Source organism: Ictalurus furcatus, chromosome 27 (genome assembly GCF_023375685.1).
Source record: "Ictalurus furcatus strain D&B chromosome 27, Billie_1.0, whole genome shotgun sequence".
Classification (NCBI taxonomy): Eukaryota; Metazoa; Chordata; class Actinopteri; order Siluriformes; family Ictaluridae; genus Ictalurus; species Ictalurus furcatus.
Genome location: NC_071281.1, coordinates 5,198,863 through 5,224,004, shown reverse-complemented (window position 1 = coordinate 5,224,004; position 25,142 = coordinate 5,198,863). Strand labels below are relative to the sequence as shown.

Here is a 25,142-nt window from a genome sequence, read left to right as displayed (position 1 = left end):
CACACACACCCTCTCGAATCTACAGAACACACACTTAACGGTTTAAATGAAAGTGAAAGCAGTGAGATTACACCCACTTATTATTATATTAGTGTTAACATGCTGGAGAAATTGTTTTCACCCATAACTCTGAGCCCCTCAGTAAAGCTCAAGCCAAAACTCCAATACATAGCAGTGTATGTGAAAAGTATAACAGCACCCCACAGTAACACAGCGAATGTGATGAGATGTTGGAACAGAGAGACAAAACAGATATGAATAAACTCACAATAGCACGCAGCAGGCCGAGTGTGTGGGCTGCACATGCATGTCTGAAATTAAAACTCCAAAATACTGTGAAACACAAAACAAAAGGAAGGCAAACCTTGCAACACAAATAATAAATATACAGTAAAGCATACAAATCATAATAAATAATTAACTGAAGGAATAACATCACGCACATGTCATGAACTCCCACTATAACCTTCATCCAAGCAGAAATAACGCAGTAGTAATGAATAAACACTATAGAAATACTCTGATACAAATTCACATTCAAGAATGAATAAACATCCCTGAGGAGCGAGATTCAATACACACACACACACACACACACACACACACACACACACACATACACACACACATACATACACACATACATACACACATACACACACACATACACACACACACACATACACACACACATACACACACACATACACACACACATACACACACACATACACACACACATACATACACACATACATACACACACACATACACACACACATACACACACACACACACACACACACACACACACACACACTGTTGCTGTGTGCTAGGAAAACTGATCCTGGATCAAGACTGACAAAACTGAACGTCTTGAAGGTCAGTGATCTACTATTACTGCAGAGTAACGAAAGAAAGAGAGAGAGAAATGGAGAGATAGAGATACAGAGAGAGGGGGAGAGAGTGTGTGTGTGAGAGAGAAAAGGGATATTATAGACAAATACAGATATTTCGATACACGCATCAACAGACAGACAGAAGGGGTGTAATGGTGTGGTATAGAATAATAATTTATTTTTATATGTTGCATTTCCAACCCTCAAAAACACAAAGTTAATTAGATTAGAAACACAGATAATGACAGCCGGGTGGATTCTCAGTTAAACAGAGAGAAAAATGCACCCTCTCTGACTCAGCTGCATTAAATATTCAACTGCTGCACTCAGACACACACACACACACACACACACACACACACACAAAGGGGGATTGTGTGTGAGTGGAGCTAAATAAAGAAACATCCACAGCAACTCTGTACTGACGCAGTGAAAGGGAGAGAGAGAGCGAGAGAGAGAGAGAGGGGAGGAGGGAGGGGGAGAGAGAGAGAGAGAGAGGGAGAGTGAGAGAGAGGGAGGGAAGGAGAGAGAGGGGGGGAGAGAGAGAGGGAGGGGGAGGGAGGGAGAGAGAGAGAGAGAGAGCGAGAGAGAGAAAGAGAGGGATGGAGGGAGAGCGAGAGAGAGGGAGAGAGGGAGAGCGAGAGAGAAAGAGAGAGAGGGAGGGAGGGAGAGAGAGAGGGGGAGAGAGTGAGAGGGAGGGGGTGGGAGAGAGAGAGAGAGAGAGAGAGAGAGAGAGAGGGGGGGGGGGAGAGAAAAGAGCTTTACCTTTGTTAGATTAATTAGCAGGTAGCATATAAGACTAAATTTCCTAAACACAAAACATGTGACTTTTAACTCTTTTTCAGATTACTTTTAAAATACATTTCTGAACATCTCTCTCTTTCTCGCTCTCTCTCTCTCTCTAGGTGTAAGTGAAAGAGAATCAGGTGGCGTATAAAGTGGTGCTTGAAAGTTTGTGAACCCTTTAGTATTGTCTATACATCTGCATAAATATGACCGAAAACAACATCAGATTTTCAGTCAAGTCCTAAAATTAGATAAAGAAAACCCAGTTAAATAAATGACACAGAAATATTCTACTTGGTCATTTATTGATTGAGGAAATGAAAATCCGATGATGTTTTAGGTCATATTTATGCAGCAATGTAGAAAATTCTAAAGGGCTCACAAACTTTTAAGCACCGCTGTAAGCCTGGACGTACCGGCCTCACTTCTCCGTTAGTGTTGGTGTACTGCCTCGCCAGCCCAAAGTCCAGCATGTAGCACTTCCTGTACGTGGACGGCAGTCTCCCCATGGCAAAATTTGACTGAAACACACACGCACACCCACCATCATTAATACACACTACCATTTATCCACTGCACAAAGAAACCTGTAGCCGTGTTCTTCCCCTCAGCACCCAGTCCAGTACAAGGTTGTGGAATGTAACAGGAACTGATGGACAGAGCTATCTGATCAGCACTAAATAAACTCCACGTGAGCTGTGTGTGATATAACTAAACAAACTCCATGGCTTTAATCCAATCACGTCCCAGACTAGAGAATGACAACATGTACCTGAAATATTTTGGTCACAGAACTGGTGTCCTAAGCTAATTTAGCTAATGTTAATGATGAAGAGACGGGGTGGTCGTCATGGTAACTTCCTGCTCTGACAGGCTGGGCTGTTGAGAAAATAAGGATGAGACTGAAATACCACTTGTGTGACTAATGTGAGCAGTTAGCTAACCAGCTAATAATATTCCTGTAATATTAAAAACATAAAAATATTGATGTTCTTCTGATAATAAATAATATTTAACAACTATTCCATTCATAGTGAGGATCAGTGTAAAGATATGAAGCCTACACACTGAGTGGGGCACAGCCAAGTTTACTCTCAGCGCGTGTGTGTGTGCGTGCGTGCGTGCGTGTGTGTACCGGTTTAATGTCTCTGTGCAGGAAGCCGACAGAGTGAATAGCCTCGATGGACTCCAGGATCTGTTTTCCCAGACGTAGCGTTGTGCTCATGGTGAAGGTTCCACGCGGCTGACTCCGCCTCAAATCTGCCAGGTTCCGCCCCTAAACACACCACCCAGATGCTCAACACACACACTTCAGCATAGCTGTGGAAAGTTATGATAAGCATTGAGATCACAGGTATGTCCTGGTGTACCTAATTTATAATCAATCATCATTGCAGGAATTTCCATAAGTTGATCACTAATTACACATCTGAGTAGCTGCACACTGCAGTGATGTGCGTGTGTGTGTGTGTGTGTGTGTGTGTGTGTCTGTGTGTGTGCGTGCACGCGTGTGTGTTTGGTGGCACGGAGAATACGCTTTACCTGAAGCTGCATGACAACATAGTTGAACTTGTCATTTCTCCCACAGCCGATGAACTTACACACGTGGTTCTTACCTGAGAGAGAGAGAAAGAATGGGCAGAGTGGTACCTTTTAGCACACACACACACACACACACACACACACAGATTTGTTCCTTTATGTGATGTGTATGTGTGTGTGTATGTATATTGTTCTCACCCTGCAGTTTCTTCAGCACTGCCACCTCCATCTTCAGCACCTGTTTGGGCTGCTGAGCCGATTCCACCTTCAGAGCCACGTTCTCCTTCGTCAGCAGATCCAGAGCCTCGTAGATCTCTCCGAACCCTCCACCACCAATTTTCTTCAGCTACACAACACACAGCAGGCTGTGACCCAGTACTCACTACTGATCTGTGTTCACACACAACAATTGGGTGCCAACTGTTTTACACCTGCCCTAAACTGATGGCTTCTTTTCCTTCTTTTATAGCAGTTGGACATTTAAAGAAATAGAATGAGGAAGTGTGATGTGTATGATGTGCGTGTGTGTGTGTGTGTGTGTGTGTGTGTCAGTCATGAGAAACAACAGACAGACCTGAATGTCACAATAAGGTGTGTGTGGATAAAGAGGTGGTGTTATAAAAACAATGACACCACAAACATGTCCCAGTTTATGCGTGGCTGTGTCCCAAATCAAATCAAATACCATCATCATACTAAACAGTGTTAAAAATAGTCCAGCAGGTCAGGTGCATGCGCTGTAGTGCAGTAGTGTGCAATCTGGAATGTTAAGTGTGATAATAACATGTGGCACACTGTAATACAGTAGTGTGATGTGATTTAGGACACAGCCGGTGTGTGAACATGTAATAAAAGGAGTGTGTTTGGAGTGATTGGTGTGTGTGTGTGTGTGTGTTTACCCACCACTTTCCAGCGCTCCTTCACCATGCAGTTGGGAGGGAGGATGTCCTGTGTCTCAGTCGCTCCGTTCATGTTGTCGTTTTCCTGCAGTGCAGGAGCTAAACACTGCCACCCTGACAACACTCGGGCCGCCCCCAGCTTAAACGACCCATTAATCTGCACACACACACACACACACCAAATCAGATCTGCGTGCCCTGTGGTCCTTTTAATGGTTGGTGTAGAGGGTGCAAATACTTGTGGATACTTCTGGCCTCAGTGTTCCTCTGAGTGTTGACATTGTGCTGAGAGTGTGTTCGGTGTTGCGTACACTCTGCACAATTCTTACCTGTGTGACCTCACGACTCACCTGTCCTCCACCAAGAATACACACACACACACACACACACACACACACACACAAACATGAATCACACTGGGCCATGCTCTACTGCATGCAGTGCCGTGCACAGATTAGCGTAGATTAGCATAGCTAACCAACGCAGGCCAGGCCAGCCACACGGTGCATATCCAGTACACACCTACAGGAAACAGGAAATACGACACCGATACGCATGCCTACAAACAAAATTCCTCTAACTCAGTCATACACATGCAGAACAGTGTTAGTGAGCATTAGCATGTATCTCGTTCACGTTTGGATTCCGGTCCTGTTAGCTAGCTGTCAAACCGTTAGCATGGTGGTGTACACAAATATCTCAGAACTGTAACTCACACCTGCACCTGTTCCTCGGATGCTTCTGTTTATCACTAGAATTATGGGATGGCCATCTTCAAGAAGGTCACATGCAGCGCTGTTTTTAATGCAGCCTCCCACACGGAACAGCCTTTACCGTGCTGCCTATCTAGGGGCCCTCGTCTGGAACGCTGATATTCTGAAGAGTCTGCTAGGGGAACGCCGAATAGTGTGATGTTATGAGGTTTTCTCGTGTACGCGGCGTGGCGTGGCACGGCGCAGGACAGCGTGGCGTAAAGCGCATCCATTCGTTAGCTGCTGAGGGCAGAGAGGAGGGAAGCTGCAGCAGACACGCTGTGCTCAGACCCGGCATTGTTAAGGGGGACGTGCGCTTTCAAAGAGAAACTCTCACCATCATGATTAATCTCTTCCCAAACCTCACAAACACCAGCCAACTAGTCGACGCCACAGACCTCCTCTGACAGCCTACAAGCCAAACACACAAGAGAAGAGAGGTGATACACACACACTCCTCCCTTCATCACACCACCCAGGGGTCACTCACCGTCCCACAGCCGAGCTCACACACACACACACGCACGCACACGGTGAAAAGCAGAGGTCAAAGGTCATTGAAGCCACAGAAACACAATACACACACACACATAAAGCAGCAGCACACAGCACGAAGCGAGAGTGCAGAACAGAACACAACACAACACTGCAGCTTCACATCACAAAAATAAATAAAAACACAAGAGGTCACTGTTTTAAACTGAACACACAACACAGATTGCAAACACAGTCACACACACACACACACACACACACAGGTGATAAATAAAACCTGGTGAAAAGGCCATGGAGACAAACCTCTGCATTTACACTTTCGTTTATACACAAGCACGGTGCTCCAATCCGCCCTGAGAAGTGTGCACTGAGTGTGTAGTGTGTAAGGGGAGCTAACCCCTGAGCAGGTATCAGTGGTGTTGATGTGAACTGCAGCGGTGTTTAATATGTTCACAGCTGACTGATGGACACTGCACTCTCAACTCTTTACACTCTTTCACTCTGAAGTGGAAAATGTAGCTGCCTACAAACACCGCTGGAACGCCACGGTGCTCCTGAGTTTTCCAGACTGTGTTCTAAACGTGATCCACTGCAGCACAGAAACACACACACACACACACACACACACACACACACACGTCTCCAAATGTCCATCCAAACAGGATGGGACCGGGGGGTGGGGGGGAGTGTCCAGGGTATGTCCAAGTCCAGGTTTCAGAGAGCCGAACGCTCCACTGCACATTTTCTATATTTCAGTAAATCTGCAGCATTGCATTCTGGGTAAGATGGTATGCTGCTGGAGTATAGTGATGTCCATGTGATCTTTTATCTAAACAATTTCACCCGAAACAGAGTTATGGACCCACCCTTAAAGGAGACCTATTATGCTAAATTCACTTTTACATGGTGTGTGAAGATAAGTGTGTGTCGGCAGTGTGTGTCCACAACCACCTTATAACGGTAAAAATCCACACACTCCTTTTTTACATTCAAATGCATCAGACAACAGCAGACTGGAAACGCAAGCTCATGCGTAGAATTTTCATACTACGCTGCGTGATGAAAGTTCAAATTTGCTGAACTCTGACCTGCGTAATCGTAACACGTGAAGACATGTGACCATCAGATGATCGTGACGCCACTGCGTGACCTTTTTGGTTAAAAAAGAAATTCAAAAATGGAAGTGCTAATTTTAGCATCATCGAGCTATCCTGTACTTTACAACACAGCTTTGAAAGATTATAAAAACAACTTGTGTGAAGCAGCAAAATTTTTGACAGATGATGTCATATCCTGTTCCCACCCATATTCGCAGCAGCGTCTTTCAAAAGTACGCATGCTTAAAGCCTAGTATGACCGCTGCCTCAATCAGACTGTTTCTCCTGATTTGTAGTTGCCGTAGTATTCGAAGCACGAGCTGTAAAGGCACAGCCCTCTTCCGGAAGGGGGGCAGAGACCGGCAGCTCATTTGCGGTTAAAGAGACACATATGAAAACAGAATGTTTTTGCTTCCACACAAAAAGGGGCATTTACAGCAGGGTGTAATAAATGATCCGTGAGACTTATATTACATCTCGTAAAAAGGGGCATAATAGGTTTCCTTTAAAATAGCCAAGGGGACTGGGCTAAGGGGACTGGGCTAAGGGGACTAGACCAAGGGGACTGGGCTAAGGGGACTGGGCTAAGGGGACTGGGCTAAGGGGACTGGGCTAAGGGGACTGGGCTAAGGGGATTGGGCTAAGGGGACTGGGCTAAGGGGACTGGGCTAAGGGGATTGGGCTAAGGGGACTGGGCTAAGGGGATTGGGCTAAGGGGACTGGGCTAAGGGGACTGGGCCAAGGGGACTGGGCCAAGGGGACTGGGCTAAGGGGACTGGGCTAAGGGGACTAGACCAAGGGGACTGGGCTAAGGGGACTGGGCTAAGGGGACTAGGCCAAGGGGGACTAGACCAAGGGGACTGGGCTAAGGGGACTGGGCTAAGGGGACTAGACCAAGGGGACTGGGCTAAGGGGACTGGGCTAAGGGGACTGGGCTAAGGGGACCGGGCTAGGGGGACTAGGCCAAGGGGGACTAGGCCAAGGGGGACTGGGACAAGGGGACTGGGCTAAGGGGACTGGGCTAAGGGGACTGGGCTAAGGGGACTGGGCTAAGGGGACCGGGCTAGGGGGACTAGGCCAAGGGGGACTAGGCCAAGGGGGACTGGGACAAGGGGACATGGATGATAAGAAGTGTTAAGATCAGGAATGTGAACGTCCCCCTTTACCTGAGCTCACCTGGCAGACGGACTACAGCGGCTCAGTCCTTTCCGCTTCTTGGAAATCTTCATTTGGGACGTGACCCTGTGCCGGCTCCCTCTGTACAGTCACAATCGGGACACGGCCGCTCCTCAGACACGATCTGACCACCATCAACACTGTTTTAGGGTCAAAATCACATCTGCACTTTATATGAAGGGCTTTCTGAATAAACAGTGAAGTATGTCTGGAGCACAGCAGTCCATCACTACAACTAATTTAACACACATTACTCATAACCTGATTATTCAAGGCCTTGGTAAGTTTAATTCAGTGTGTAAGAAGAGAGGAGAATACTCAGTTCTGTTTAACACCTCTGTTCTTAACATGTTTCAGAATGACACATTTACCTGGTCAGTGCTTTACCTGAGAGAGAGAAGTAAAAGTGCTCACAGTGAATAATTCTTTCACACTTTTAAACCTAACATGTAGCTAAGCTAGCTCAACACTGACGGCTGCTTACAACCTAATATCAACCTTCACAATACAAATATACTTATGCTACTATACACCAAACCAAACACTAAACACTGTTATACACAACAGTATATTTACCCCGAATCCAGATAGTCCAAAGATCCGAAATGAACTAAGGAAAATGTAAAATGTCCATGAGGTAAGGGCCACATCAGTGCGCTGTGAGGTAACCCGCGCGCATCCTTCTGCGTTTATCCGCACTGCAGCTCAGACGTGCGCGCTTCCCGCCTTCAGCCGCCAGAAGGCGCCAAAATCACGGTGCACGCGGAACAGACTGCAGGGTTGCCAGTTTCACCACGATTTCCTCAAAAAAAAGCCTGACGCGGTTTTATTTGATTACAGTGCGACTCAGTCACTCAACCTGGCAACCTCGAATAACGCCATCTCTCTAATCTCATCTCATCTCATCACACAATACCTCACAATGTTCTTCATTCTCACCTAATGTCACACACAGCATCACACTGAACCATGAGAACACAGCAACTAAACACAGTCCTGAGTTTTTATTGAATTAATCCCTATAAAGTGGAGCGAGCTGCTTTAACATTAAAGCTGTCAGTACTGTCACATGCCGTTACACGTTTAACACAATCACTGCCGAGAAACACCACACAGTGGCCGTTCAGGATACTCGCTCAAAAAAGAGAACCGTGTTTATAATAATGAAGAGTAAGGTGATAGTCACACAGGCTAACGAACATTATACACCGCGCCTCACAACTCGCTAATCGCAAAATAACCCGAAATCCAGATTTAATGATAATAATAATAATAATAATAATAATAATAATAATAATAATAAATACAGAGATTCTCACCTGCTCATCCTCAGCTCATCATAAGCTTATTCAGATTTAGCGGAGACTCCTCGCTTTACTGTGAAACTCACTCCGTGTGCAGGGATTTATTTAGCGCCATCATAAAGAAGGATGCTCATTCTCCCTGTGCACAAGCAGCGCGCGCGCACACGCACACACACGCGCGCGCGCACACACACACACACACACACACACACAGCCGCCTTTTGTGCTGAGCGCGGCATTTTCGTCCAAAGCCCCGCCCCTACAGGTGCCTGACGTGCTGTGATTGGTCAGTCCGGCGCTCGTGAAGGAATTCTGTGGTGCAGGCTGAGAGGAATCTGACGCACGGTTTCTGAGGTTTTCCTAATCGCGTCGTTTTAAATGTTTACAAAATCCATTAAGAGTTTAATTTGGATTTATTTGCCCCCAAAATGGCCGGGGTTACGTTTCTCCACTTTCACTTACATTAAAATATTCAAATGGATGTAAAGAAAATAGATGAATACGTCATCTTGCCATCCCTATAAGCCTATTTTCACTAACATTAACCAACACGGCTAGTAAACTAGCTCACCTTAGTCACATCACATGACTGGGATTTCAGTCTTATCATTTTCAACCTGATTTATTTAACAGACAAACCTGTTAAAATCTAACACTTTCTTCATTGCTTACATTAGCTAGCATGAAGTTTCGTCTAGTACACGGTATTCTCATGTCGGATGTGATAACGCATAGCACACGGTTTACCATCGTGCAACACAAACCTTCACACAAACTGAAGATTATATTAAACATATTCCTCTTTTATTGTAATATATAAAATGATATGCAAATACAAGGTGTCCATTTAATCCTTTCTTATACACAAAGTAAATACTGTTTCCAAACAGCAGCGCGTTGATTTTCCGCTCTCACAGGGTCGCAGTCTAATCCAATGTCACATCTACAGATAGATGATGATGCAATATGCATTTACAGATATATTTTGATTATAGCTCATTGAGAAAGTCTGTGTGTTCCCTTATGAGGAGCTGAAAGCTGGATTTGAGAAGGTCCTGTTCTCAGTTTCCTCCTCTTCAATGTCATCAGCGCTGAGGTCCATCTCGGTTTCAAACATGCGCTGTAGGAGGCCATCCATGGTCCTGTACCCTGCAGAACATACACACATGGTCACAGAGACGCACACGCACAGTCGCTTTCTCAGCACAGATATATAGCACATGGAACACGTGTGTTACTTGTGGAGCTGATCTTGAACACGATGGTGGGTTTGGCTTTGACTCCTTCAGCAGGGCCGAGATCATTGTCCTGGGTTTCCATCGCGTCCACCAGGTTATTGTCCACATGGTTCCTAAAAACACAAGACCACAACAATGATGCAATAATCATGAGTTAATACTGAATATTACTGTGGAAAACTACTTCACATTCCAAGGAGTGATGAATGCTAGGATCTGGGACAGAGCTGGGGTGAACACTTACTGTTCCACACACAGATTAAGTTCCTCGATCTTCCTCTCCAGCGCTGTCTGCAGTTCGCTCTTCTCCACCATGTACTCAATGAAGAACGCTTCCAGGATGAATGCCACGAAGATACTATGAAGGAGGGGAGACAGGATCAGGGGGAGGGTTCCGGGGGAACGTGCTTTACATCGTTAGAGGTGATGACATGACGACATCATGAACCTTACTTGATGATGATGATGACTACCACAATGTGGAAGAGGATGAAAAATATCCGCGCTGAAACATGAGTGACAGCGGTGAAGCCTCCAGTCAGGAGTGGGGGCGGAGTCAAGGACATATAACATGCTACATAAAACAAACACTGCATAAATAATAAATATTTACTGACTTCTGATGTGTTAAAATAAGCGTTGTGTTTGGTTTGCTGTGGCAGAGTGATCTTTAAAGTAGATTCATTTTCGTGGTGTTTAATTTGAGGATATCGTGCCACTGGTTGACGACAGTGAGCTCCAGCAGCAGGATGAAGGAGGACACAACGTCGTTGAAGTTGTTCTTGCAGTAGTTGTTGCGGACGAACGCCGAGCCGTTCAGCAGGACGTTCCCACAGAACTGATGCGCATGATCTACTGAGTCACCACCAAAATACCGAACCTTCCCTTTAAACAGCTCCATCCCCACCATCGCAAAGATATAATACACCACCTGCAGGGAGGGAGCAAGGGAGTGAGAGTGAGGAGGCGAGAGTATATGATTTGGGACGTAGCCTGCGATAACACTGAATCTCACACACACACCAGAATGAGCTGCCCGAATGTCAGCATGGGAGCACCGATCTTAATCAGAGTGTTAATGATCGCACGGAACCTGCCAGGAACACACACACACACACACACACACACACACACACAAGCAAACTTCAATCAACTCAAACAGTTTAAAAAAACCAAAGTAAATCTAATGAAATAATTCAAATGAAACATTAAATAATTTTTTCTGTAAAACAAAATGCAAATAAAAAATACAAAACACAGCTATCAGTGCTAACAATATACTAATAAAATTACATAAATATCATGGTAGTTCAGAAAACTACCACACCCCCACACCTGGGGATGGTGTCGACAACGCGGATGAGTCTGAGCACTCTGAGGATGAAGACGATGTCGAGAATCTGACGGCTCGTATAACCTCCAGCTACAGGAACAAACAAAACCTGTTACTAAAGCACCATCTCACCATGTCAGCACCATGCTACTGGTGGCTATAAGCTTCTGTTGTGTGTTAGCTACATTAGGCTCATAGCTCCACTGTACAGCTGAAGAAGTGAACTTGACACACTGATAAAGTATTGTTTAATAAATACAGAACGCCAGGACATTTTAGTTACACTGACGTATCAGGCTGGAATTCCAGCCTCTGTGTGTGTGTGTGTGTGTGTGTGTGTGTGTGTGTGTGTACAGGATTTCAAAGCACTGTTGATGATGGTCGCCAGCAGAGCAGAGACAATGATGATCGTATCAAACCTGAAAAAAAGAGCAAAAGCATGTTCACACACATGCACACACGCACACAAATTAAGCATGCCAACTAATCAAGCTCGCTAGACAGTATGTAACATGCTGTAGACAGAGAATTATCTTTACAGATTATAAATTATTATACATATTTGGAATGAAACCGAGTTAGATGGTGATCAGTTGTCATGGTAACCAGAAAAGCTTTGTAGTACAGTTCTAGTACAATGCCATGTACAGTATCTAGTTAACATATATAGTATAAGAAGCACACTATCTTGACAATATTCAGTACAGTAGTGTGTGGTTTGGGACGGAGCCCACAGCTGTGTTTGGGTTGTTTGTTTTTTTACCGGAGACAATGACAAATTGTAATCTGTGGCTGCGTCCCAAACCACATACTGAGGTGGTGTACCGTTCTGACATATTACAATCAATACTGAAGCTAACATTGACACACACACACACACACACACACACACACACACACACACACACACACACACACCAGTTCCAGAACTGGTGCTTGGCAAAGAAGGTGCGTGGTTCGAACGTGTAGAGCTTGAGCAGGATTTCCAGGATGTAGAGTGTGAGGAACACCCACTCCGCCATGGACACCGCCGGGTTGTCCTCATCCAGACCGATAAACACTGCGTTAATCAGGATGATCACATCATACACGTACACAAACACCCTGAAACACACACACACAGTTAAACTGGAACACAAACACATTCTGTGGTTCCTGAATTTACTAAGTGTCCAAGAGAAAGTGTTAAAACCAGCACTGTGTGTGTGTGTGTGTGTGTGTGTGTGTGTGTGTGTGAGAGAGAGAGAGAGAGTCAGTTACCTGTGCCTGACCATGCTGTGGATCAGTTTGCTGAAGGTGGATTGATAAATAGCAGGTATCCAGCGGTCCAGCGGGTGTTTGTGAGACTTTATTGTGAGCACCTGAATATTCAACAAATCAGCCAACTGCACAAATGGCACCTTCCCTACAACACACACCCACACACACTTACTTTTACTACTTAATTTTTACTAGACTAATAGTGTGTGTGTGTGTGTGTGTCTAACCGACGTGTCCGGTGCTCTGAGGGTCACACACACTCCACAGCAGCTCTCGGTGTGCACTGCTGATGTCAGGCTGAATTAGACGCACTAACTGGTTCCAGCGTGCTTGATTGACAGTTGGCTCTTCCCCGGCCCCGCCCTCTTCCTGCAGCAGAGAAAAGGCACGACACAACTTCTGCCTTTTAGCCCTCACCAGCTGCCGTACCTCCTCCTGCGCACGCGCACACACACACACACACACACACACACACACACAAAGAGAGCATGGAACACTGTTACGGGTCCAAGCACCAAAAGTGATTATAGTAACATTATAGTTCCAGTAATGTTTCCTTCTTCATATTAAATATATTTTGTAATTATTATTATCCTCCACATACCTTCAGATACTTTTTGTAGTTGTTGTAGACGACAGCCAGGAACACAGACATGAACGTATACGTGTTAATGACTATGTACAGGATGAAGAAAATGGCAAAGTATGAGCTGTAGTTGTATGCAGGCATCCTTCACACAGAGAGAGAGAGAGAGAGAAAGAGAGAGAGAGAGAAATGTTTTAGAGGTGTTTTATGCATGCTGAGGTGTATATGGGGGTTAAACAGGAGACATTAATGAATTGAAGAGTGTTTGGAGGAGAAACTCACATGATGTCGGGGCTGTTTGCTGTTGTGACTAAAACATACAGATCAAAAACTATCTCCAGGTAATTTGTAAAATATGGAGCACCATCTATAGTTTTAAGATTCCTAAAAAACAGAGAAAAGAACAGATTAATAAAATAAACATAAGGATATAAACAGAGGTATAGATGTTAGCTGTACTGTGTGTGTGTGTGTACCGTTTGCCCAGCAGTTTCAGAGCCATGAGTGAAAACATCAACACACTGAAAATGAAGAGGAAAAACACCACCAGGATCTGAGGGAGAGCGTTACGGATACTTCTGAATGCCCTGCGCAACTACACACACACACACACACACACACACACACACACACACAATATACATTTACACAAGCAAAGAAAACTTGACAAATTTATTTGTGCGTGTGTGCGTGTTACCTGTCGTCCCTCTGTGATGTTGATGAGCAGGAGGGGCCTCAACACTCTGGACCATCTCACAGCCGAGCGTCCACACAATCTCAGAACACCATACACACCCAGATCCACCACACACAACTTACAAACACACACACACACACACACACACACACACACACACACACACACATACACAATAGCAACAGTAAGTTTTACAGTAATGGCAGTCAGCAGACCGGACAGAAAGAACAGCACTCTATCAAACACTGCATTATGAATCAACAGGCTTTAGGGCCAAGCAGGTTCACCAGCAAACTAAGGCACACACAGACACAGACACAGACACAGACACAGACACAGACACAGACACAGACACACACAACAGGGGGCGCCATCAACAACTCACAGCACCTTGGGTTAACTACTAATGACGATCATTCTGACTGTCTAAAGGTGAATGGGACAAATTTCCTGTCCATCTAACAGCAGAAGTGCTGAATGGGTAAAAGCTGGGGTTAATATTTACCTCCCCCGCTCCCCCATGCAAACAGCACTTCCTCTGAAGCATAAGTCTGACTCACTGCAGTTCTATTTCTCAAAGGTCTGGTGTGTGTCTAACAGATCTACTGAATTGTGTTAGTGTGTTCAGTCTGGTTTGAGGCCATGGGCACAGCTATAAACAGACAGGTGAGGAAGAGTGTCCACATGAAAAACAGAGAAATTGGGGAATGATAGTAGGATGAAGGAGACAAAGGAGAAAAAGGAGTGGCATTACCGTGACAGTGACGATGATGCAGATGTTTTTGGGATCTCTGATGAAAACACGGCGAGGAATGACTTTAGCATAATGAACCAATCGTGCAGAAAACACCATCAGACAGAGGAGCTCAATTACTGAGGTGGTCTGAGGAACACACACACACACACACACACACACACACACACAGTGTTATCATTAATCTGATAATCTGTTGCAATTGCAAATTAATCTAATTCTAATTTTTAAATGATTCTGAATCAGTTAGAATGACTCAGAATCAGTTAGAAATTAGAATCTGAATCTAACTGATTCAGATTATGATTGTGAATTAATCTGAATCTGATCAAATTGACAGTTCTGATTCTGATTCAGATGGAGTCTGACTGATTCTAATTAATCTGTTCTGAATGTAAATTATGTTGATTCATATTTTGACTGAGTGAGTGATTCATTTGAATTCAATTCTATTTAAATCTGATTCTGATTCATTCAGACTCCATGTGACTCACTGCTAGTAATGCTGACTGATTCAGATATTGTGATAACAGGCGCTCAGCTGACATTACACAATGAGCTGTGTGTATTACTGACCCACAGGGGCAGAGGAATGAGTGCAGGCTCCTCGAACAGTGCTAGCGCCAAATCCATCATGATGAAGACGTACACACACACACGCAGCAGCCAGTGATTATACAACAGGTACAGCCTACACACACACACACACACACACACACACACACACACACACACACACATAGAAAGATGCTACAGATCGTGTGTGATGCCACCTTTACACACACACACACACACACGTTGTTACCTCACTGCCTGTGGTGTTGTGTCAAAGATGATGTTCCTGTTGTGCTGAGCATCTGATACATACACCGCAGCCAGGTTTAACCTCTAAACACACACACACACACAGCAGTAATACAGTGATAATGATCTGAGCTCATTAACTTATTATTAAAGTTATGTAATATATCAGTAGCAATAATATTACAATACTGATGTACAGACGATATATTGTGCAGCCCTGAAGTACACACTCCACACACCACACAATAATATAGAATATTATTATGTTATTAATGATTACAAAAACTGTGCAGCTTTAGTGTGCAGGTCTTTTCATATTTAGCGAGTTTCTAGGATGGATCACTGTCTCTCTCTCTCTCTCTCTCTCTCACACACACACACACACACACACACACACACAGAGAGACAGACACAGAGAGAGAGAGATAAACAGTAGTGTTGAGGCTGAGAGGAGTTAGAGTCAGTAATATCGCGGTGATAAATAAAAGAATGTTGTGTTGTTGAGTTTAGAATACCGCGGTGTGTGTGTGATATTTTATCGACACTTCTTCTGAGCTTTTCTTACATGTTCTCCGGTGTCGGGGTTCTGTCTGTCTCTCTGCACTCCGTCTGTCTCTATTTTCTCTCCTTTCTCCTGTTCAGCCATCTTCCCTTTCTCTCCTCCACACACACACACACGCACACACACACACTCCTCTTTTCCTCTCCGCCTTTCCACTTTTCCCCTTCTGCTTGTTTCCCTCCTCCTCCTCTGCAGGAAATCCAGCGCTCGTGACCTCCACACCGGATTCCCTCTCTCACTTTTTACACACTCACACTTGCTTTTTCTTTTTCGGGAAATCTCACACTCGCATCCCAGAGCGGAGAAATCGGTGTGTGCGTGTGCGTGTGTGGATCCGGTGAGTTGGGCTCGCGCAGTCCGACCGTCATGTGACGGCCTGGAGCGGAAATCGCGGCGCGCGCACTGGAGCCAGGTTTATACATAACTCCACACACTCATGATCATCTCGCGCTCTCTCTCTCTCTCTCACACACACCAGTTTATGTGTTTATAAAAAGTGAGATTGTTTTCCTTTTAATTTTAATAATAGTAATAAATAATAATAGTAATGAATAATAATACTAATAAGTTGTTCATGGCCGGACATTAAACTGCACACTGCGCATTAAACAGAGTGTCTGTTACACACATTAACTCACATTAGTGTGTATTTCACGTGTCATCACGTCAATTAGTAACCTGACTGATTCACTGACACAGAATCAGCATCGACACACTGAACCGACTCTTTTGATTCACAGCGTTTATAAACTATTACTAATTACTAACATTTCTCACAAAACATTCTTCACATTAGCACCGATGTTAAGGTAATTTACGTTGTGTTGTTGATGGATGTGATATTTATTTATTTATTACAGTAAACATGACACCAACACAAAAAGATTCAGAGTTTAAACTCTTTAATGTCCCTCAGTGAGAAACTTGATGTATTGTTGGATTTGATGTGTGTTTATTGTGTTTATCATGTTTATTGTGTATCATCGTATCAGTAAATGTGCATGTGCTTCAAAATCATGACACTTTTCCTGAAAAATCTTCCACTTGTGTTCAGACAAAGTATAAATCATCCTCCAATCATTCAGAATCAGAATTTAAACTACAACACACAACATAGCAAACTGAACAGTAAAATGTTGCATAAGTAAGCTTTGTAAATAAAATAAAGTCATTCACACACACACACAAGTGCACAAAGGTTAACCAGATTATCTCGGATCACTGGCTGAGTTTTGGTTCGGAGTTTAAAGATTAAATTAAATTAAAGTTTTACCCGTTGTGTGGTAAAAACACTACAAAGTGCACTAGAGTGTACAAAAGCCGAGCATTAAAACTCGTTAGTGCTGAATGTAATTCCGTGTCTGATGCCTGATTATGACATCACTGTCCAACTCATTTGCATATAGCAGAGAGCCAATCAGATTGCGATGAAGGTGTCTGGTGTGCATGATGAGCACCACAAAGGTCAAAGGTCAAACTAGTCTGCAGGAGGACGAGAGTATGTATTAACACCGAGTCTACACTGAGCTCAGTGGAGCACAAAGGTCAAAGGTCACAGGTTTAACTCCCGCAGGAGGATAAAGGCACTTCCATGTACAGTGCAGAAGAGAGATTGATTTCTTTCTATCTGATTGTTGTAGATTAGATACACGCCCATGTGCTGAGGTCGCAAAGTGAAACAGAGGCACTAATGATAATGCTAATACTAACCAGTGCTGATCACTTCAGGTTTATTTGCGTCACCAATCACCTGAGCTAAACTCTACGGCATGAACCCACACTGATTCATATCCTGTCTGATTCGGATTTATATTCCAGCTGATTCTGAATTATTTTCACCATTTCTGCTGCTTGTTCTGATTCGAAATCAAATTCTGGATTTTGACTAATTTGGTTTGTGACAGATTCTGATTCGGAACTGACTGATTCTCTGATCTCTCACACTGAATCAGATTTATTTCAGTTCAGATTGATTCTGATTCATTTCCCTCACAGGGGCAGATTTGTGGATCAGAGGAGTTGTGGGTTCAGTGGATTTACTCTGACGGAGGAAAATGCCCCAATGTGCTGTACGGCGTTGGGTTCGAGACTGTGGGCAGAGCCTGCATGGCGGTACAGCACCATGTCCTTGGCGTGTCCCCTCATACATGTGGCGGCGTCCAGCAGCTCGGCAACGCGGGAGGACGTGTTCCCCGGGAACAGCATGGCGGGCGTGCAGCACTCAGTGGCCGGAGACACGGCGTACAGCTGCGGAGAAATGCGCCTCAGCTCCAGCAGGTAGTGTCGCCCTATAAGCTCCGCCCCCACCATGATGTAGGCCACCAGGAAGAGGAAGAGAGGCACAGAGAAGGGCGGAGAGAATCGAGGGAAGAAGCCCAGAAAGAGAAGAATCAGCGACGCCCCAAACACGCCGAGCCCCACCCACTCCAGGATTCGGTACAACTCTGGGTTCCAGTAGCGCTGCAGCCGCTCGGGGTGATATAATTTCACATACAGCGAGTGTGAAATGAACCTGCGGCTGAGTACATCGCGGATGATGGAGAAGAAGTCGGCGCCGGCCAGAGCGTCGTCTTCCAGCACCACCACGTTCCTCGGTTTCATCGTCTCCACACTCTGACGCAGACAGAACACGTAATCTCTCTTCTCCTTCTCAAACACGTTCACGTCCTGGTCCACACCCTTCCCCCGCCTCACCACGTGGAACCGCTTCTCCACCAGCGCTGCGTCCTCGTTCTCCTGGGGACCGCTTTCAACGTCACACACCAACACAGCTGCACAAGGGGTGTCGCCACATCCCTGCAGGAGGATGTCCAACCGCCGCATCACCTGCAGCAGGTAGTGATACTGCAGCCCATCGATCCTGCGCGCCGTCACCACTGTCACCAGCAGCTCCGGCCGCTCAGAGACATCCCCCTGCACGGCTCCGCCCACCACCATGTCCCGCCAGTATGCGAGCGCCTCCTGCCCATCCTCGTAGCTCCGCCTCAGGACCTCTTCACTCCTCTGCCCCAGGTACCAGGACTTCAGGAAGTAGTAGGAGTAGAGAGCGCGATGGCAGCACAGGGGCAGGAGCACGCCAAACGTCAGCACACACACCACCAGCACCCGGGTCACATGACTCGACCAGCGCAGACGCTGCAGCACCACAGCTCTCCATCGACGCATCTGTGTGACCAGTGCTCTGTAACACACACACACACACACACACAGTCTTCTATTATTCCCTCTCTCCCTCTGTGTTTACAGAAGTTTCATTGGGTGCTTCTCATTTCTTATTCGTGCATCCTCACTTCCTTTCCTTTAGTCTTAGCGCCACCCCTTTAGGATGTGAGGGTGAGAGGAACAGAAGCAAGTCAAATGGAAGTGACATCGATTAACGATGACTGTGCTTCAGGAATCTGTCGTTATGTTGGAGTTCGGTTAATAACAACATTCTTAGTTAATCTAAACGCACTGATATTATGTGAAATGTCTGTTATTCAACAATCAATTAATAAACAATACATCATTTATCGCATATTTTGACTCATATGAAGTTGGCTTGACGTTGGATATTCACAGATATGCGGAAATTAAGGGACCGTCTCTAAAGGTACATACGACGTTGTTATACACGTTTCTAACTTCAAAAACATTTGAAGGGAATGAATTATAGTCACACAACCAACTGTAAAGTGTTCATCTAGGTGTCAGGTATGACACACACCTTTTATATTTTTTCATATTTAACCCTACAATACATGAACCAAAAAAACCTACACGAATGCATAAAGGGGCCAAAATGACCCATATTGGAATTAATCATTTTTTTCACACAAAAAAGTTCTATTAATGAAATAATTAAAAGTACTGACAATACACAAATGTTTTAATATTTCAAAGATGTTTATTTGTTTTCTGCATTTTACGTCTATCAGCTGGCCACCAGATAACTGCCTTGTCGACTCAACCTACATTTTTGAAAACTGGTGGTTTTCAAAGTGGGGGCCGCCAGGGGGCGCCCGGGGGGCCTCAACAATTTGGTGTGAAAAATAAATTCTTACTCTCAGACAACCACACACACACACAATCAATTCCTAATATAATGTAAAGTAAAGATGTAAGAAGTAATTATTAATAAAAAAAAGGGGGATATATTCAGAAGTCTGTATTTTTAATATGTTTTAAAGACATCTTGCAAAAGGGGGGCCTCGGTCAAATGTTAATGCCATTTGGGGGGCCTTGCCCTGGAAAAGTTTGGGAACCCCTAGTATAGGGAACTGTATGTTTAGAGAGAGAGAGAGAGAGAGAGAGTGCACGAGTGAAAGAAAAACTAATTGATTACTGAGCAATTTGATAAGTTTATTATTATCTTTTTTCAGATTGAGTGTCACCACTGCAGGTGGTTCCATGTGACGCGCCTTTCTATGTCAGAGAAGCAGTTCAACACGGCTCAAAAAGTTTACTGGAAATGCTGTAAATAATGTTGAATTCCTTTGGCTCCCATACACAATGTGTCTAAACATGTACATAAATAAATTAACCTGTACACCGTTCCCTATTTACAGTTTTCAAAAAATTGCACTCAGTTACCAAAATGTCACTTTGTGTAGGCTTTTTGGGTCGTGCATTGTAGGGTTAAATAACAAAAATCGAAAAGGTGTGCGTTATAGCTGACACCTAGATGAATACTCGGTGACTTTGTGACTGTAAATCATTCGCTTCAAATGATATTGAGCTTTAAATTATGGTATATTTTGTGTATGAGCCCATTCAGTAATGAAATACATGGCAATTTATTTTTTTTTACATATGATTTAATAGTTTATTTTAATAAATATAAAAAATGTAAAAAGTGTGCTTTATACCCGACACATAGATAAACACTTTACAGTTGTTTGTGTGACTGTAAGTCATTCCTTTAAAATGTTACTGAAGTTAGAAACGTGTATTACAATGTCGTATGTACCTTCAGAGACGGTCCTTTAATTTCCGCATACCTGCGAGTGTCCAACGTCAAGCCAACTTTATATCAGTCATCTTATGTGCAGCTTTGCCGATCCAAACACGGGAGGAACAATTGATTACAACACTCACTGTAAGCATATTGTTATTTAAATCTATTTCACACACAATTCCATCACATCATGGAAGGACTGTGTGTGTGAGATTGTGAGATTTATACGTGCGTCAGGGTTCGGTATGATTCGATACGAATCACTTCCGCATAGAGTACATCTGTGTATCCTCCCTCCTCCGGAAGCTTCCTCACTCCTCGCGGTGCAATTAGAGAACTGAGATATCCTGCGAAATGGGTGACGACTCTATTTCCGGGTCACGGGCTGGAGGGAGGACGGACGGAGGAGCGAAGAAACGCGTACGCACCCGTTATGTTTTCCTCACCACGACTTCTGACACTGCAGCTCTGACGTCAGCACGCGGCGCTTGTATGTGACGTCACGTGAATATGGAAGCGCCAGTCAAAAGTAAACATGTATTAACAGATATGAATCATACCGTTTTAACGCGTTAAAAGTGCGCCGTTGAAAAATCCACACCGTGTGTGAGGTGATATTGTGATCTGATTGTCCTGCACAAAACGGGTGTGTTTTACAGCGCACCAGTCCTTACCGTTATTTCAGTTAACCTAGCACAGCCGTACAGCTGCGGGTTCCTCACCAAACCGCGCGGGGTTCTGCTCTGTGTCTCAGCCCACAACCTGACCTGCTCCTGGAGTCGACCTTCTAAACACTGTGTAGTCTGGAGTCCTAAAATCCACGCAGAAATAATCCACATCGGACACGCGCACAGTCACTACTCACTACGTCCGTACTCAATACATCCGAGTTATAATGGCCAGCAGAGGGCGCGCGCGAACCGCGGTTCACATCATTCCGCACGCGGGACAGAAGCAGATGCGCGAGCGCTTTGCGGACAGGTTCTCGGGTTCCAGAGTTCATTTCCTTGAAAAGAAAAACAAAGCATTCATGGGGAAGTTGGGGAAAGTTCCCGTAGGGTCCGAGACCGGTGTCCGCCCCATTTCACACCGGACTCTGATTCACCAAACTCGACCTGACACAACATGTTTCTCCATCAATTAATCATTAATAAATAAATACAAATCACACAATCTGTTCATTTGCATTGTTTATGTTAAGCTAATATGTAAAACGATGAAACCGTGTTGCTAAAGGTAAGATGACCTAGACCGGTGTACTGAAACGTCATCCTACCCGTTTGCTGCGCATGCGCACATCCATTTTGCGTCATTTTTTTCACGCTGAAAAACACACCCATAATTTTTTTACTACTTGCACGTGTACTTGGAATCTGACAGGGAGTTTTGCACACACACACACACACACACACACATATATATATATATATACACACACACACAGTACATATAGTATACAAAATATATATTAAATAGTTTTTATCCTCAATTGTAAGTCGCTTTGGATAAAAGCGTCTGCTAAATTAATAAATGTAAACGTAAATAGTAACGTGTTTAACTGCGCGTGCTGTCTCCCTATAGTGGCTCTGCAGTGTAGTGCAGCAGTAGGAGCTTCTGTAGTTCTGTAGTCCACACTTATAGAGTTCATTTTAAAACTACAGGACTGAGGTGAATTAAATAAAATTCACTGACTGGAGATTAAAGCATTTGGTAATAAGGATTAAGGCCACACGATAATCCACATCGCTCATCTATTCCTCTTGGTGTCCATCTTAACACAGTTTAACATCTTAACAGTTTCTTCTCGAGTTTCTGCTGAATAATCCAATACACAGCCCAGGGGCAGCACTAGGGCTGGGCTTCCAGGGCTTTCAGTAAAGCCCTGAACGTTTTTATTACTTTGAACTGTACTTGTCACTGAGTTTTCATGCACAGTACAATAATGATCTCCATTAGAAATGCAAATCTGCTCTCTGTGCATCAAACAGTGTCTACTCACGTTGTTGTTCACTCCTAACAAGAACACACACACACACACCATGTAAACTGGCTAACCGTCGATAAGAAGTTACATACGATCCAGACAATAAGATTAGACCTTAGATTAGTTGAGATTAGAGGAATTTAATTATCTCCAGGTATAACCCGTCAGGGTTACTTGTGCCCCAAGTTCCCTGAGTAGGGTAAGCGCTACAGAAAACGGATGGAGAGATGGAACGCCTCAGGTGGACAGATGGTCCGTAAGGTGTGAATGAAGAGAAAAACCCACAAATGAAACAGCATCAGCCAGGTTCAACACCTGAACGGAGAGATGCAGCTCCATCAGGTAGCGCTCTGTTATCTGAGCTATTAATGATAGTTAAACTAGATATCATGTAGCGCAACAAATACTGTACGTAGAAAAATCGAACCGACTAAAGACTGACTGAGTCTAGACGATTAAAAGAACCGTATTAGTCATATTTCTATAACTTCAAGCAAAAAATTTCAATCCGCAAGTTACTGAGGAGCTTCACAGACAGGTGAATGTAAACAGAGTGAAACCAGCGCTATCTGCTGCTTAAACCAAAGCTCCAAGCAGACCTGTCTGTTTCCTGGGACCTCAGATCCTGGGATGCTGTTTGGTCATCTTCTTTTTGTCTGAGAGAAGAGAAACATCTGTCATTTGTCTATAAAAGCATACAGACTAACTATGTATTTTGTTTTTAGTGCTATATGGAGCCGGGGTCTGATTATATAATACAATAACACACCTTTTAAGGAACCTCAGAGTATTTCGTTTCGACCCCACGCACTTCATTTTGCACTTTACTCCTCGGGCAGCTAATAACAACAACAACAAAAATCCACAACGTTCACAGACTTAGACGGCACTTATTGTAAAATATGTTTTAAAAAATGAAGATGTTCGACAGTAGGCCGTGTGTTGCTGTAGAATCGGTCCGTTTCACTTCCCTGCTGAAAAACAAACAAATGACAGAAACCATCACAGAAACTCGAGTGGTTTCCACTACAAATACCATTACAAACCATCAGCTTTTAAGCATTAAAACCATTATTATGCTTTCCGTGACGTAGTGTAGGACGTATTAATGATGTATGTCCTTAATGGTAGCCCACTAGGCATAACATGCCGCTAATAGAAGGCGAGAAATTAGAAGTAGAGACCCACAGCGACCATTACAGATTCTATTCAAACCATTACAATTCCCATTAAAACCATTACAAATTCTATGAGGGGTACTATTGTTTTTCCAGCAAGTCTTACTTACTTGATTTGAAGAATGTCATTTGAGGAATGTTCCTGTAATCGATTCAGAATACAGAATATGTGCATGTGTCACTTAAAACATTGGACATTAGCGATATCTGATTCAGTATACACCAGTGAGGACAAAAGCACAGTGAACCCTTTATCGCTCATAGGAGATCCTCTTTAGGAGAAATGTCCCGCCTCCCAGCTGAACTGGGAGTTCTGATTGGTTTGTTTGATTGGTCAGACTTGTTTGTTATTGCCTGAAGTGCTGGGTGACGTCACCACCCCTGTAGTTTACTCGGCCCGGTGACTCCTGCGGCCCCGAACCTGCTGTTGAACTTTATCGATCGGATAATAAACACCTGATCACGCCGTCTCTTAAAAAGCCAAGTCACTCTGAAGCGACGAATAGATATTTGATCATTATATTACTTTTTTTGATTTTAATAAACAATAATTAAAAATGTACCTTTTGCAAAAACGAAGACGCTCTGCCTGTGTATCTTTGAAACACATATTTGTTTAAGTGTATCCTGTGTGTTATGACGTAAACGTGGATGACTCTGGGCTATATCCACTGACCCTAGAACTGTCCCTGATACACACTCCAAAGTGTTTAGGGTAAGCTCACACACCCAGCAGGTGGCAGTGTGTGTGTGTGTGTGTGTGTGTGTGTGATTACCGTGTTGCTAATTTTAGCGTGTATAAAAACACAGTGTAGTAATAATGAATGTTCATTGTCAGTTACAGTAGTAGCTCCACCCAG

General features: G+C 44.1%; 3 protein-coding genes across 10 annotated transcripts in view; all 3 read right to left on the bottom strand.

Moving 5' to 3' along the window:
• The window catches only part of ttbk1a (tau tubulin kinase 1a), a 32,024-nt gene extending 26,788 nt beyond the window's left edge, over positions 1-5,236 (bottom strand). The window contains exons 1-6 of the mRNA XM_053617071.1: positions 5,216-5,236; positions 4,131-4,283; positions 3,426-3,573; positions 3,228-3,301; positions 2,821-2,961; positions 2,102-2,206 (exon numbers count right to left, since the gene is read on the bottom strand). Of these exons, the coding sequence (XP_053473046.1) occupies positions 2,102-2,206; positions 2,821-2,961; positions 3,228-3,301; positions 3,426-3,573; positions 4,131-4,283; positions 5,216-5,221 (627 nt within the window). The 5' untranslated portion in view covers positions 5,222-5,236. The remainder of the gene's footprint in view (positions 1-2,101; positions 2,207-2,820; positions 2,962-3,227; positions 3,302-3,425; positions 3,574-4,130; positions 4,284-5,215) is intronic.
• Positions 5,237-9,705: 4,469 nt separating this feature from the next.
• Positions 9,706-16,574, bottom strand: tpcn3 (two pore segment channel 3). The gene is made up of 19 exons (XM_053617335.1): positions 16,188-16,574; positions 15,624-15,706; positions 15,395-15,509; positions 14,819-14,947; positions 14,065-14,181; positions 13,844-13,962; positions 13,650-13,751; positions 13,386-13,512; positions 13,009-13,216; positions 12,782-12,926; positions 12,440-12,625; positions 11,876-11,940; positions 11,524-11,611; positions 11,212-11,281; positions 10,900-11,119; positions 10,642-10,732; positions 10,433-10,546; positions 10,189-10,301; positions 9,706-10,099 (listed from the first exon to the last, which is right to left on the bottom strand). Exons 1-19 carry the CDS (start codon positions 16,266-16,268, stop codon positions 9,972-9,974), a joined length of 2,301 nt encoding a protein of 766 aa, XP_053473310.1. The 5' UTR covers positions 16,269-16,574; the 3' UTR covers positions 9,706-9,971.
• A 424-nt stretch (positions 16,575-16,998) lies between these two features.
• On the bottom strand, positions 16,999-24,509 carry pgap4 (post-GPI attachment to proteins GalNAc transferase 4). 8 transcript variants are annotated; one of them, XM_053617262.1, is made up of 4 exons: positions 24,393-24,509; positions 23,874-24,078; positions 23,704-23,760; positions 16,999-19,365 (listed from the first exon to the last, which is right to left on the bottom strand). In XM_053617262.1, exons 2-4 carry the CDS (start codon positions 23,918-23,920, stop codon positions 18,195-18,197), a joined length of 1,275 nt encoding a protein of 424 aa, XP_053473237.1. In that variant the 5' UTR covers positions 23,921-24,078; positions 24,393-24,509; the 3' UTR covers positions 16,999-18,194. The 8 variants fall into 8 exon arrangements, with proteins under 8 accessions (XP_053473237.1, XP_053473236.1, XP_053473238.1 ...); XM_053617261.1 differs by having other exon boundaries at positions 23,874-24,507; XM_053617263.1 differs by lacking the exons at positions 23,704-23,760; positions 23,874-24,078; positions 24,393-24,509 and adding exons at positions 19,475-19,582; positions 21,261-21,776.
• Positions 24,510-25,142: the final 633 nt, after the last annotated feature.